The sequence below is a fragment of the Vulpes lagopus genome, chromosome 5, assembly GCF_018345385.1.
Source record: "Vulpes lagopus strain Blue_001 chromosome 5, ASM1834538v1, whole genome shotgun sequence".
Taxonomy (NCBI): Eukaryota; Metazoa; Chordata; class Mammalia; order Carnivora; family Canidae; genus Vulpes; species Vulpes lagopus.
This window is the reverse complement of record NC_054828.1, coordinates 76937994-76954106: the sequence shown is the minus strand read 5'-3', so window position 1 is coordinate 76954106 and position 16113 is coordinate 76937994. Positions and strand designations below refer to the sequence as shown.

The window sequence follows — 16113 nt, the reverse complement described above, 5'->3', positions numbered from 1 at the left end:
TTTCAGTTTGAGAGTCTTCTAAATGCTTAAAGACTAATAATATCATTCCATTTTCTCCCCTAAAACTCAGAACCATACTGAGACCCATAGTCTACCCAGCCTTTTCTTGATATAACTGACCTGATGACAAGAGAGCTAACAACAGAGTTACTACATCAGGTTGATAAATAAACCCTATCTTTGACAGCAGCAGCATGTGGATAAAGGACAGGGATTCAGATGACGCTCTGCTGTCTTCCCCTGCCATAGATACACACCCACACCACCCCCAATCCTAGAATAACAAAGTACTATGGTCACCATCACAGTAGAGCACTGTGAACTATATAAAACCAAAACAAAACAAATAACAACTCCTCTGGACACCAAAAATAAATGGGTCAGCCAGAAATAGTGCTGTTAGAGAAGGTTAAATGAGCTCCATGGCAGAAAGGACAGCTGAACTGCACTGATACTAGGAGATCCCAAGGACTCCTAGGCTCCAAACTAGCTTCTCCATCCATTTGGCCCAACCAATACCAGCAGGACTTGGTATTGTTTGTTCACAACTGATTCAACCCTGACAGATTATATGCTGAGCTTCTAGTATTCAGGGAGTGACATATCAATTTATGGCCTCAATTATTTTTCTAGATTTTCAATAATCCTTTCTTTATCCTTCTCTAGTAAAGAAAGTGATTTCAAATGCACAGCTAAGACTTTCTCTAAGCATAAGAGCTAAGAGCTCACAGTAATACCATGAATGATCATGGCTACAACAATAAAGCTCTGACCATGAGAAGTGGGGGGAGAGAGACACAGCCAATCTGAACCTCAATCGACACTCAAGTGCTCCAGCCTTGACAACAAGCCTCCTATTTCTGAACTCACTATGCTTTTTGCTGCCTCCAGACATGGGTGGCAGCATTAGCCTGAAATGTCACAGCTCTTCACCCCCCACTCAGCTCTGACTTAACTACCTGCAACTTGCTCTTAGGACTTGACTTACATATTACTCAGTAAAGGATGCCTATCTGACCCTAAAGCCTGGCTGAGGGCTCTTCCGGAGTGCTTCCACAGCACATTGGGTACCTACTCTTATCAGAATTATCTGTTTGCCTGTCTTGCCAGTTAGAGTTAGAATTTTTCAAGAACAGGAAAGAGTTCCTTTTTTTTTCTTCCAAAAATGAAAATCATTTCACTGGTTTTTGTTGCTATTGTTTTAATGATCATAAAAGAACTACATGTGCTTGCTCCAGTTGCTCCCTTTCTCAAAGGATGACATCATCTAGAAGTTGCCCAAGCAAGAAAGCTTGCCATCATCCATACATCCAAAATACAACAACAAAGGAAGAGGCATGTCTACTCTGTACCAGGCACTACACTAATCACTATATCTAGTAGTGAATGAGACAAACCCTGTCCCTGCCATCGTGGAGCTCAGATTCTAAAGAAAAGAAAGATCTTGAACAAAGAACTCATGTTGGTTTTTTTGTTGTTTGTTTTTAAGATTTTATTTATTTATTCAAGAGAGACAGAGAGAGAGAGGCAGAGACACAGGCAGACTTTTCAGAGGGATTCCATAGTCATTCTATAGAACTTTCGAAGTGTTTTCATTCCTAAGCAACATTACCAAAGATTATGTATCAGATCAATCTTTTTTTTTCTTTTCCTTAACTCTTGAGTAAAAGGAATGATTCTGAGTGCTGTAGAGGATGTAGAGTAGTTACCATTCTCAAAGAGCTGTGCAATCTGATGAGGAGCAGAAGAAATTTAAATTACACAGGATTTAGTTGAAATAGCATCTAAGGCAACAGTGGGAGAAACATCACAAGATTAGAGGAATTGCCAAACCAGTCTTTATTTTTTTTTTTTTAAGATTTATTTATTTCTTTATTCAGAGAGAGAGAGAGGCAGAGACACAGGCAGAGGGAGAAGCAGGCTCCATGCAGGGAGCCCGACGTAGAACTCGATCCCAGGTCTCCAGGATCACACCCTGGGCTGCAGGCGGCGCTAAACCGCTGCACCACTGGGGCTGCCCCCAAACCAGTCTTTAAAACCTAAATGTTACAACAAAACATTTTATGATTTGTATTTATATATAAATATATATATATAAAATATATGAACTTCACAAACTCATATCTTATCTCACCTTTGGTTATATAATTAATAAAGTAACTTTATCCAAAAGATTGAAATGACAAAACTTGAAAGACTCTGGAAACTACAACAGGTATGGTTACCAATGTGAAAGAGATGTGAAAGAGAACAGTCACTTCTATTGGAGAAAGCGGCATTGCGGGACGCCTGGGTGGCTCAGCAGTTGAATGTCTGCTTTGGGCTCAGGGCGTAATTCCAGGTCTGGAATTGAGTCCGGCATCAGGTTCCTCAGGGAGTCTGCTTATCCCTCTGCCTCTGTCTCTGCCTCTCTGTCTCTCATGAATAAATAAATAAAATCTTTTTTTTAAAAAGTGGCATTGCAATGAGATTAATTCTTTTTTAAATTATTATTATCTCCTTTCTATTTCATTAGAATTTGTTTTCTATTCTTCAATGTATATGAAGAGAAGCTCTGTCTTCCTATGGACTCTAAGGAATTTCCATTCCAATAATAAATTTTTATTTTCTTAAAAATTGTTATTTATTTGAGAGAGAGAGTGAGAATGAGCAGGGAGGAGGGGCAGAGGGAGAGAGAGACAGAAGAAGATTCTCCACTGAACAGGGAACCCGACTTAGTCCTCAATCCTAGGACCCTGGCATCAGGATCTGAGACAAAGGCAGATACTTAGCCAACTGAGCCACTCAGGCACCCTTCCAATAATAAATTTTTAAACAGCAATAAAAATGATACTATGTAATATTTATTGAGTACTTACAGCATTCAGGGCTCTATGGGATGAGCTTTCTTAACTTGAATTATCTTACCCAGTTCCTATAACAGCCTTTTGAAGTTAGTACAACCATTGTGTTCATTTGTATGGAGAGAGACATTGAAGCCAGGAAGACTGGTGATTGCTTGGAAAGTGCTGAGCTGGGATTTAAACTTAAGTGTACTGATTTCAGAGCCTGAGCTCTTAGCCACAATTTTATTATGCCTCTCTGTGGACAGCTGATCTCCTTATTCATTTCATTTATTTGTTCATTCATCCATCCCCTCAGCATATGGGTGCAGTTCGTGTGCTGGGCCCTGTTCTAGCTGTCACATACACAATGCTCAGGTATAAATGTGTATGAAAGAATGAATGTTTACTTCATGACACGTGGGCCAAGTACATGGCAGAGGTGAAAAAGTACAAAGGCCACCAGTACAGTGATGATGATAAAACTTGGCCCTTGGTGAAATGATTCCCCTTCCCCACCTGCCTATGGCCTAGGATTATCTGCAATGTAGAGAACTTTAATGCAGCATCAGTGACCACAGGCAGCCTCTTCACCCCCACAAGGACTTACAGATAGAAGGAAATCCAGATGCTTCCTGCATGAAAAGATGTGTGTTCAAGGATGAATGTTTACTTCAATGTTCTTTCTATTAATAAAATATTAGAAATAATCTAATTATCCATTAAAGATGAGGATTATTTCAAGTATGGTATATGCATACAGCAGAATGTCATAGAGCAATGTACTGACTTGGAAGGGTGTCCATAATAATAAATTTAGGATTAAACAACAAAACTACAACAATTTGACTGAGTATTACGTAAAATAAAATCTTATTATGAGGGAGAGAAAAATAGAAGTGCCTGGAAGGATATACATACACCAAAATATTGATAACGATTATGTCTAGGTGATGGATTTAGCCATGATTTTTGCCTTTATAACTTTCTGTATTCCCAAATTTTTTTTAAATTTTATTTATGATAGTCACACACAGAGAGAGAGAGAGAGAGGCAGAGACACAGGCAGAGGGAGAAGCAGGCTCCATGCACCGGGAGCCCGACGTGGGATTTCATCCCGGGTCTCCAGGATCGCGCCCCGGGCCAAAGGCAGGCACTAAACCGCTGCGCCACCCAGGGATCCCCCCAAATTTTTAATTATGTTTTCATTTTATCTGAGCCCTTAACCAATATTTCCAGAGTTCTTACTATATACAACATAATGTCTTAAACACTGCAGATACAATAATAAGCAAACAGGGTCCCTGCCCTCTTAGACTTTACAGATTAACCGATTACAACAAATATAATGACTGTTACCCTAGAAATAAAGGATGCTACACAATATAGCTGGGGATCCTAACTCAGTAAGAGGGGGTGGGAGGGTTCAGAGAAAGTTTCTTAAAGAAGGCTACATCTAACCAAGATTCTCAAAGGAGAAATAAGAATCAGCCACTAATATGGGCTGGGGATGGGAGAAAGAAGAATGTTCCTTGCAGTGAAAATAGCAAGAATCCAGATTCAGCTGAGAAAGAACCTTACCGAGTTAAAATGCCTTAGGGCTTGGGTGCAAAGAATGTGGAGAAGTGTCTTGAGACTAGAGAAAGAGAGAAGCCAGCATGTAGGGCCTTGCAAGTTATGTAGAGGCTTTTAAATGTTAACGGAGCTCAATGGAGAATGGCTGAAAGGTTGTGTAGAGGAAGGTGACCTGATTGGATTTTCCTTTTAGAGAACTTCCTTTGGCTTCTGCATGGATTCTGGATTGGAGGAGCAAAGTCTAAGGCAGAGAGGACAGTTAGGAGGCTGTGACAGTATTCTGGGCAGCAGCTGGTGGTGCTGACAGTGTAGGAGTGGGAGAGATGGACAGATGAAAGAGAACGAGACTGCAAAAGCAGAAGTGGCAGGGCTAAGCTATTGACTGGTTGCAGAGCCACTGAAAAAGAAGCAGCCTGAAGATGACCTTCCACCAATTAATCTCTCCATTCTTATCTTAGCTAGGCTAAGATAGGATGTCACTCTTGTAAATTCCAAGTACCTTGCACTTTTCCCTTTAACAACATGAGTTCTTGGGACACCTGGGTGGCTCACCAGTTGAGCATCTGCCTTTGGCTCAGGATCTGATCCTGCGGTCGGGATCGAGTCTCACATCGGGCTCCCTGCGAGAAGCCTGCTTCTCCCTCTGCCTGTGTCTCTGCCTCTCTCTCTCTCTGAATAAAGAAATAAATAACTCTTAAAAAAAAAAAAATAAAGACTGGTTTGGCAATTCCTCTAATCTTGTGATGTTTCTCCCACTGTTGCCTTAGATGCTATTTCAACTAAATCCTGTGTAATTTAAATTTCTTCTGCTCCTCATCAGATTGCACAGCTCTTTGAGAATGGTAACTACTCTACATCCTCTACAGCACTCAGAATCATTCCTTTTACTCAAGAGTTAAGGAAAAGAAAAAAAAAGATTGATCTGATACATAATCTTTGGTAATGTTGCTTAGGAATGAAAACACTTCGAAAGTTCTATAGAATGACTATGGAATCCCTCTGAAAAGTCATGTTTAAAAAGAAAAAAAATTTAGGGTGTCTGGCTGGCTCAGTTGGTAGAGCATGTGTCTCTTTACCTTGGGGTTGTGAGCTTGAGCCCCACATTGGGTATAGAGATTACTTAAAAATAAAATCTTTTAAAAACAAAAGAAAAAGAGGGGCACCTAGGTGGCTCAGTCGATTAGGCCTCTGACTTTTAATTTCCAGGTCATGATCTCAAGGGTCATGAGATCAAGCCCTGCATGGGGTTCCATGCTGGGTGTGGAACCAGCTTAAGATCCTCTATCTCCTTCTCCCTCTGCCCCTCCCCCCTCCTGGCCCCAGTTCAAGGGCTTGCACATGCTCTCTCTCTGAAAGGAAGGAAGGAAGGAAGGAAGGAAGGAAGGAAGGAAGGAAGAAAGAAAGAAAGAAAGAAAGAAAGAAAGAAAGAAAGAGAGAAAGAAAGAAAGAGAAAGAAAGAAAGGAAAGAAAAAAAGAAAGAAAGAAAGAAAGAAAGAAAGAAAGAAAGAAAGAAAGAAAGAAAGAAAGAATTCTGTGCTTATGGTTGCTCAAAGTTTAGGACTGCCCCTGCCTTTCCTTGTTCATCCAACAATTTTTTGAATGTCTCAAGACGCCAATGAAAATAAAACCAGTATGCTTGGGGCACTGTGGTTTGGGGAGCATAGATGTCATTTTTCTTTTTTCTGTTTTTTAAATGAGAGTGTATGTCAACAGATACATTCCTTTCCCAAGGTCATAATGACAAAGAAACAACTGAAGAGGCACTGGGAATGGCTGGCCCTAAAAAGCAGCAGGGACGTGAGCCAGATTCACCTCATCTAGACTAGGAAGCCCATATGTGATAACTCAGATCTTCTAAAAGGTAGAATAGCCCCTTTTAGGGCTTTTTTTTTTTTCCCCTCTCTCTCCACAGACTTCAAGATCCAAGTGGAAAAATTTGCCAGCATGGGTGGGGCCTCAACAGGCTGAATCACTGTGGTTGGGTTGAGACTGCCAGAGAAAGCTGGCTTCAGACTGCTGCTAGGCAAACACTGCAGCTGGCTTTGCTGGCATTTTCATGTTAAAGATGGCATTATTAGAAAATGAGTAAACATGAGAAGGCGGTGGAGGCCGCCCCTAGAACTTACAGCCACAGACCCCACACCCCTCTATGAATTTTATTTAGGAAATGCCATTTTGATTCTATCTGTAAAACCAAACTGTACACATTCCACTAATGTAGCCTCTTCTCTGAATGGTCCTTTCATTTTCCAAGAACCTTGAGAATCACTGGGGTTGTCCTGGCTCAGCCACTTTATACCTGTGCAGCTTTATACAAGTTATTTGAGGCTTGGTGTCCTCACAGGTCTAATGGATATAGTAACATCTATCTCATCAGTTAGGAAAATGAACTGAAAAACAGATGAAATAAAATATGTTAAGTTTCTCAAAAAAGTGCCTGGTATATAAGGAACACCAAAAAAATACTATTTATTATTGCTAGTTACTGTTACTATCTTAATAACCCTGGTCAAATATTTCAAAAAGTCTCTTACTTTACATTTACAATTTTATCATCCCATTAAGTGAAACACTGTCTTCCTTTAAACCTATCATTAAAAACAAACATACTTTTCTTGATTCTCAGTTTCTCATCTTGGCAAATCAATTAACACAGCAATATCCAAAGGAGATTTACAGTTTACTTAGAGAAGACAGCACCACCCTCTGCTCCTCTAAGTAGGAAGAGCTCATGGTTCCAGTCGAGTTACCTGCATACTTTTGCCAAGTATGCTCCCCAGTTTAGAAAGTACTCACTCTTTTGGGTCACAAAAATAATGAATTTTTTAGGACCATGTTAGGGGACATTGGGTAGGTCTCTTTGTTTCTCTTTGTGCCTTACTTCTTGTAAAGTAAGTACCTCTTGTAAATTGGGATGGTAATTATGTTTCTTCCCAGGGTCCTGGTGAGCATGAAATGAGACAATAATGCACACACTCGGAGCAGCACCCGGAATGCAGAAAGTGACTGGCATATGCTAGTTTTTATTACCCACATGCTGCTCTGATTTCACTCATCCCAAATATGCCAGGAGTGGGGTGGGGGTGGTGACCCATGAGATAGCACATGGCAAGGATGCTGTATGGGAAAGTCATTCTGACTCAATAACTGTCAGGGCTTATCATTATGGTACATACAGTCTATGACACTAAGAAAATCACAATTCCTATGAGCCCTGGCAATGACCTTTCTGACAAAAAAGGTATGTCGTTGTCTCATTGTTATTTATTACCTGACACAGAGAGAGATGTAAAATATCCCTTGCTGGCCTTTTCTCTGTGCCCTCCCTTGGTTTCTGTCAGTGGTTCCCAGTCCTGAGAAAGTGAGGACTAATCCTCCATCTTCTACCAGGCTGCAGAGGGAAAGGACTTGGAAAGGTCACATCTGAGAAGTCAGCTGAACTCTTCTGCGTGGTGCCATCCTGTTCATTTCCCTCTGCCCTTCCACCCCACCCCTCACTCTTTCTGTCAGCAGAGGTGGCTCCCTCACTTCTCTGCTACAAATCACCTCTCAATCAAAAGGAATACACCTGCTTTGAGGGGGCACTGCAGCTCTGCTTGCTTGTTCTGCACTGCAGCAGATGCAAAAGGTGAAAAAAAGAGGAGGGGTTGTTAGCACTCCCCTTCCTGCCACCAGCACCACACAGCTGTTAGGAGTTTTAGTCTTCAAAACCACTTAATATTCCCACAGGCTCTCTGTGTCTTTAAAAAACAAACAAAACAAAGCCCCACAACAGTATCCATGACAACTGAGTTAAAAAAAAAAAATCCACCAATACTAAGAGTAGGCTCTTTAATACTCAGCCACTGTTTATATGAGCATGTTCTTTGTCCACAGGACTAACTGGCAGGATGTATATTAGGTCCTTGTGAAACATCTCTATTCACAAATTATGGGGGTAAACCCATGTCAACACCACTCTATGCCCCTTTTTGGAACATGGAATTATATTATTTTATGTCAAAAGCTATCAATCCAAGAATGAAAGGAAGCCACCTATCTGAGCACCTATTTACACTGTACTCATGTGTGGCCTGAACCTTGGGCAAACCCCCAGGGGGCACCAAAGAGCTATTTCTTTTTTTAGCATCCTGGGATGTAAGAAATCCTGTGTGCTCTTTCCAGGTCATATAAATCCCAATAGACAAGTTCTATTGTACAGACTTCCTGGGATCAATCCAGGGCACAGGGAGGTGGGGACTTGTATTACATTATCAGTAATTTGGCTCTTGGCCAAATCTAAGGATAAACATCTCAAGACACACAGTACTTCAAGAGTTGAATCAGAAGTTTCAAGCAACAGGGACGCCTGGGTGGCTCAGCAGTTGAGCATCTGCCTTTGGCTCAGCACCTGATACCAGAATCCCAGGATCAAGTCCCACCCACACTGGGCTCCCTGAATGGAGCCTGCTTCTCCCTCTGCCTGTGTCTCTGCCTCTTTTTGTGTTTCTCATGAATAAATAAGTAAAATCTTAAAAAAAAAGTTTCAAGCAACAACGTCAGATTCTTTCTGAGAAGCAAATGATTGTGGCTGAGGCCACCTTATACTGCAGACAGTATCCAGACATGTAGAGTGGTCCAAGCCAGCCACCGAGAATATAATGCCAGCTGACTGGACTAGGTCTCCTGGGCTCACTATGGTCATTACAGATTCATTACAGATTCTCAGGGTACCATTTACACTTCCTAATTTGGGCACTCGGGTAGCTCAGGTACTTAAGCATCCAACTCTTGACTTTGGCTCAGGTCACGATCTCAGGTTTGTGAATTGAGCCTTGTGTCAGGCTCTATGCTGGGCAGAGTGCCTGCTTAAGATTCTCATTCTCCTTCTGCCCCTCTACCCAGGCACACACACACACACACACACACACACACACTTTCTCTCTCTCTCTCTCTCTCTCTCTAAAAACAGCAGCAACAACAACAAAACTTCCTAACTGATTGGAAAAGTAAACCAGGGATAAAGATGGAAAGACAGAATCACTAGTACAGGCAATTGTCCATGAACCAGAGTATTTGTACATGCATTCATTGGGACATATACTCTTAAAAGAGACATCATTATGGTTAGAATGTCCATAATCCAGACTAAGCCATGGGTCATATTTTTATGAGACATCACTATCCCTTGATGCTCCTTCTAATCGGGATAACAATTATCCACCCACATGACTTACCTTCTCAAAGTCTCGAAGAGCCTGGGTCTGCACCTGAGGGGGTTTTTCAAATGCTCTCAAGGAAGGCGTCTGTCCAAAGAAGGCCTTTTCACCACTTCGCCAGATCTGTGATTGCACTGGAGGGCCTCGATCTTTAGTGTCACTAAGAAAAGCTGCCAATAAAAGAGAACAACAAAACACTTTCTATAACAGTAGCATGATGATCATTCTAACTGGCACAATCCAGCAGAATTTGGTTTCTGCAAAATACAAACCACTTCTGGGCCACATGGAAACAGTTCACATAAAGTAGCCTGTGATTGAGCATATTAATAGTGGTCCCCAGTGAAACACACCAGTTTATGTCTGTGCCTCTTTATGATTTGATACTCCTGCTACCCCATCAAGAGGTGTAGTCTCTTTCTTTAGCCTTTGGATCTGGGTTGGCTTAGTGAATTGCTTTGACCAAGAGAATATAATGAAAATGTCACTGTATGAATTCTAGAAATTAAGTCTTTGAGAGGACATTCATTTCTGTTCTTGCCTTCTTAGAACCTCAAGACCACTCTACTGTGAAGTACCCGAGTTTACCCTCCTGGAGGAGAAAAGGCCAAGTACAGAGGGAATGGAGATGCCCCAACTGACAGCCAGTCCACTGGCTGCCAGGTATGTGAATTAAGCCATCCTGGAACCTCACAGCCCCAATCAAGCTCTCAAAAAATTGTAGCTATTTGAGTGATCCCAAGTGAGACCAACAGAGGAAATGCCCAGCTTACCAACATACAAGATATAAATTATTGTTGTTTTAAGCTCTAGGTGGGCAAACTTTTCCTGAAAGGGCCAGATAGTAAATATATTAGGCTCATGTGTCATACCATCTCTGTCAAAACTACTCAACTCTCCCCTTGGAGCCCAAAGCAGGTGCAGACAATATGTAAATGAATGAGCACAATTGTGTTGCTATAAAACTTTATTTATAAAAACTGACAGTTGGCTCATGGGCTATAGTTTGCTGACACCTGTTTCTTTTTCTTTTTTTATTTTTATTTATGATAGTCACAGAGAGAGAGAGAGAGAGGCAGAGACATAGGCAGAGGGAGAAGCAGGCTCCATGCACTGGGAGCCCGACGTGGGATTCGATCCTGGGTCTCCAGGATCACGCCCTGGGCCAAAGGCAGGCGCTAAACCGCTGCACCACCCAGGGATCCCTGACTCCTGTTTCAAGCCACTAAGTTTTAGGGCAGTTTGTCATATGACAAAAAAATGACTGAAATAGCTTCCCTCCCTCTCTCTCTCTCTCTCTCTCTGTCTCTCAAATCAAGCTACTAGCTAAGAAGTATCTCTACAAAGCTCTCTCTAGAAAATTTTTCAGATTATCATTTAGGAATACTAGCAATTATTACAACCAACATCTTTAACATGTATTATAGGCTACAAATTATCTTCACACAGATTATTTTGTTTATAAAGTTACTACCACAAGTGAAATAGACTGATGTGATTATGAAATCCATTTTACTATCGAGTAAATAAAAGTTCAGAAAGTGTGCTTGATCAAGATCACGTTGCTAAAAAGTGGCAGAACCATGCCAGTCAGTGCTCTCCCCACTCAACCATCCTGGCTGTATGCTAATACTGTAAGATCTTAGCAGCAAAAGAGTTGTAACAGGTCTAAGAGTCAGGGGAAAACAGGGAAGGGGTAGAGATGCAATCATTCTATTCATCAAAGGAAGAACTGCCCTGAGAGAAGCTAGTGAGGATGAAGTTGCTGTTAACCCTCTGCCTGCATTTGAGAAGTAACATTGTGAAAAAGCAAGAAATTGGGACTTCCTTTAAGCATAGTACACAGAAGACATTGGATTGAGGTGGGTTTAAGATTGTAGACTCAGGTAAAAGAAATAGAAAAATACATCTTTTCTTTCTTGGTTGACAGAAGGAAGCAATGACCCTTTATAATTGCACTTTTTTTTTTTAAGTCAGAGAGAATGACAGCCATTGCAATCCACTGAACTCCACAGACAGCCTCAGTGCCAGTAAGAGCAAAATGAGCTGTGGGTCACTCTGCGCCCCACTGAGGAAAAATTAACTAGACACACGCTTTTGAACAAACAAAGGATACAAGAAGCAAAATGTCATCACATGCTTTTTCTGTCCTTTCCTTTTTTTTTCTTTTCTCTTTCCTTCCTTCCTCTTACATTCTTGTCTCCTTTGTCAAAAATTAATTAACCATATATGCAGGGACACCGAAAGCAAAGGCACCAAATGCAAAAATAAATAAGCAGGACTACATCAAAATAAAAGGCTTCTGCTCACAAAGGTAACAATTAAGAATGAAAAAGCAAGCCACGGGATGGGAGCAAACATCCTTCACTCCCTCCTTCCTTTTCTTTCTGCAAACTTGCCAGAATGAGCACAAAAAGAGGTCTCCTTTGGAGTCAATAGACTCAGAATTTTTTCTCTAAGAAAAGAAAGAAAAACAGGAAGAAGAGAAAAAAGGATCAGGAAGATGATGGTAAGGAGAAAAATGAAGAAGATAAAGTATGATGTAGAAGAAAACAAGCATGAGAAATAGGATGATTCCAGTGCAGCTTTTTTTTTTTTCTTGTCCAAAAGTATTTAACTCCCCATTACGCCACTGATTTTATTTTATTTTATTTTATTTTATTTTATTTTATTTTATTTTATTTTATTTTATTTTTTTTACACGCCACTGATTTTAAAGAAAAAAGGAACATTGCAATGTAAGGGCTGTATAACTTGCTTTTAAACTGGACACTGTACAGTGTCTTCATTTGTGTAAAATTAATACAGTATCAGGTATATCTTTCGATAGCCCTGTCTTCAGTAGTATTTTCTTCTTGCCCAGTAGAAGATAGGGGGTTTAAGTCAGAACAGAAATTTAAAGCAGGTTTTATTGGCACATGGCACAAATTAGTTATGAATAGAGATAGTGTTTTTTCATATTCAGTTGTTTTTGATTCAGCTTGTACAAAATAATTGTTCTGTTACTTACATACCACTTTATGATTGCAAATTAATAATAATTATAGTAATGTTGCATCTGTTTTGTTGATACTCTGATTATTTCTAAGTTAACGCAAATGCTCTACTAAAGGGAAATTGGAAAGAATTATTTCTCCCACATTTAAGTGAAACTAAACAGGCTATCGAATGGAAGATATTTTGAATAAATAGAACAATACATTATAGTTAGATTAGTGGAATGTGATGGAATAAGAGTCTTTTGAAACTTGGATATGAATCCTGACCACTTGCAAATTGTGGGAGTTTAGGCAAATCTCTTAACTTGGCTGAACCTCATTGCCTTGGTAAAAATGGGAATAACAATATTGCCTCACAGAGCTTCTATATGGATAATATAGAAATAATAAATATATGGAAATGATAAATGAAAGCTCTCAGCCTAATATCTTGCCTGTAGTAGGCATCATCTCTACCCTTTGATTTTTACCTCAAAATGGGAGGATCCTGATTTTCAAAATGAGTATGGTAGATCCTTGGAATTTGTAGATTTAACAACCACAACTACAAGTTCTAATTTCAAGTGACTCTGAAATCCTTAACACATTCAAATTAAAAACTTTTTCCATGTTGTCATATGAACCATCTGTGCTTCAAGGCTGGTATGAAAAAAGCAAATCACTTAGCAAAGTAAGTAGAATCCTTAAATAATTAAAAGTCTTTGTGAAAAACATTCCCCAAAAGAGACTTATCTTCACTTTGGTTTCATAATTCAAGTGGATCCCTGGCTAATGATATGATATTATTATGAATACATTAATAATATTAATAATATTTGCTGGGTGCTTATTCCTTGATAAACTGTACAAAGAGCTCCTCTCACTTAATCTCACTTATGAGGTTGACACTATTATTGTACCCATCTTAACGGTATATGAGGAGAGATTTCATCTTAGTGGCAGAATCTATTTTAATCTTTTTACAAGAGACTTTAACTTTGCAATTACAGAATCCTTAAAAGCATGAAGAGTTCACATAAGTATTTTGATTATAATCGTACTGCACCGTGCTGGGAAGGCAGGAATCTGTGTTACAGCGATATGTGCAAGTCTGGAAATTGACAGAAAGTCTGAGAAAATTACCATGATGACTTTAAAGGGTCTCTAATTTAAGGAGAATTATGATCAGCAAGAAATCAAGAATTTATCAAGGTAAGGCCCAGGGCCTCCTTACCTGCTGCATGACTTGTTCTGGGTACCATCTCCCCTTCATCCTCTGCAAAGTAATCTCTGTGGAGAGAAACATATTGTTAATTAATGAGAGACTACCCCCACATGGTCCCCCATCCCTGGGATGGCAAGACACCTGTGTTCTGTTTTATTCCTCCACAAGTATTCATTAAGCTCCTACTATGTACAATGGCCGTGTTCAGTGTGGGAGATACAAATACAAACCCCACAGGAAGGGCTTCCATCCTCAATAAATACATGTAAAGATAGCCATTGGATAAACAATTTCATTATGAGGGAACAGCAAAGACCCCAAGTTGGGAAGGAAGTTAAAACTGATAGAAGAACAGAGAAAACCAGCGTTGCCACCAGACCATGCAAGACCTTGTGGGATGGGGTAAGGATACTGAGTTTTATGTAAAGGGCAGAGGGAAACTACTGAAGGATTTTAAATGAGGGAGTGAGTGGTAAATGACCAGATTTAGCTTTTAAATAGATCATTCTGGGATGCCTGGGTGGCTCAGCGGTTAGGCGTCTGCCTTTGGCTCAGGGCATGATCCTGGACTCCCGGGATCGAGTCCCACATCAGGCTTCCTGCATGGAGCCTGCTTCTCCCTCTGCCTGTCTCTGTGTCTCTCATAAATAAATAAATAAAATCTTTAAAAATAAAATAGAATAAATAGATGATAGATAGATAGATAGATAGATAGATAGATAGATAGATAGATCATTCTGGCTGCTGAGTGAGACCTGTGGAGGGAATCCAAGTGGTGGGAAAGAGCAAGAAGTTATGATAGTTTTAACTAAGAAAAGACAGTGGAGATGGAGATAAGCAGAAAACCTCAAGGTATGAGTAGGAAGTAGAACTGACTCAGAAAACTTGGAAACCAGATAGTCTAATAATGGTAATGTTAAAAATACCATGGTTCAGTAGCAAGAGATGTCTGTGCCCAGCACAGTGAAAGTCACCATCCTTAGCACAGGAGGGAAAATTTTTTTCAAAATATAGTCAACAAGTTACTTGTCAAGCACCTACTATGTTTTTAGGCACTGTTTTAAGCACCGTGAATATGGCAGTAAACACAACAGACAAAAATGCCTACACTCATGGAACTTAAGGGGAAATGAATAAATAAACTATGGAGAGTAATTATAAAAAATTGAAGAAAGGAATGGAGAGAAGGAGTGCTGGAGGTATGGCAAGGAGGAAGGGTTTGACATTTTCAGTAGGCAGGATTTCTCTGAGAAGCAATAGGGGTAGTCATGGGGGTACTGGGGCAAAGAGTCTTCTAAGTAGAGAACATTAAATACAAAGGCTCACAGGAAGGAGCATGCCAGAGTGTCTGGGAGCAGAAGGGAGGCCAATATGGCTGGGCAGAGTGAGCACATGGTGAGGAACCAGTAGGAGGTGAGGTCTAGGAAGTAATGGGAAGGCTGTGTAAGGGGTCAGATTGTATAAGGCCTTTCAGGCTGTTGAGAAGCATTTAGCCACTGGAATCTTGTGAGTCAAAAAGAGGGGTGACCTGAGTGCTGAATGTTTTAAAAGGCCTGGCTATTATTTTGACAACAGACTGTTTGGGTGGGGAAGGCTGAAACAGAGAGCGGATTGCAATAATCTTACAGAGAGATGCTTTCAACATCCCATTTATTCCTTAAACTCTTGGGTACACCCAGTTCGTTGTTTCAAAAAGAGTTCTGCAGACAGAGATTGAGAGGGCTTCTCTTTTTCAAAGCCAGAAGACACTCACAGGGTGGCAGGAGAGAGATTGACATTTGTTTAGAAATTGCCGTTCTTCCTTCTGGGCCTCAGGGCTGGATGTTGGCATGAATCTTCACTTTGTTAAGTTCCAGATGGACATCAAAGTCCCAGACAAGGCACAATGGACTACACACACACACACACACACACACTCACACACCACTTGGTGACTTTTTTATTATTCAAAAACAGATCTCTAGGTCATCTGCCTCTTTCCTGTCACTACCTCTCATTAGAAACTTTCCCTGAGAGTGGAACAGCTAAAGAGATGAAGGTACTGGGATCCCTGGGTGGCGCAGCGGTTTAGCGCCTGCCTTTGGCCCAGGGCGCAATCCTGGAGACCCGGGATCGAATCCCACATCAGGCTCCCGGTGCATGGAGCCTGCTTCTCCCTCTGCCTGCGTCTCTGCCTCTCTCTCTCTCTCTCTGTGACTATCATAAATAAAAAAAAATAAAAAAAAATAAAAATAAAAATAAAAAAAGATGAAGGTACTACTTACGAATACATCACTGTTGAGATAAAGTAAGGGAAGGATGTTGAAGCCATCAGC

The 16113-nt window shown here is 40.6% G+C and overlaps 1 protein-coding gene across 1 annotated transcript in view; it reads right to left on the bottom strand.

Moving 5' to 3' along the window:
- Positions 1 to 16113, bottom strand: part of LOC121491101 (phosphodiesterase 4D interacting protein) — a 183433-nt gene that overhangs the window by 149533 nt on the left and 17787 nt on the right. The window contains exons 2-3 of the mRNA XM_041755555.1: positions 13808 to 13863; positions 9614 to 9765 (exon numbers count right to left, since the gene is read on the bottom strand). Of these exons, the coding sequence (XP_041611489.1) occupies positions 9614 to 9765; positions 13808 to 13863 (208 nt within the window). The remainder of the gene's footprint in view (positions 1 to 9613; positions 9766 to 13807; positions 13864 to 16113) is intronic.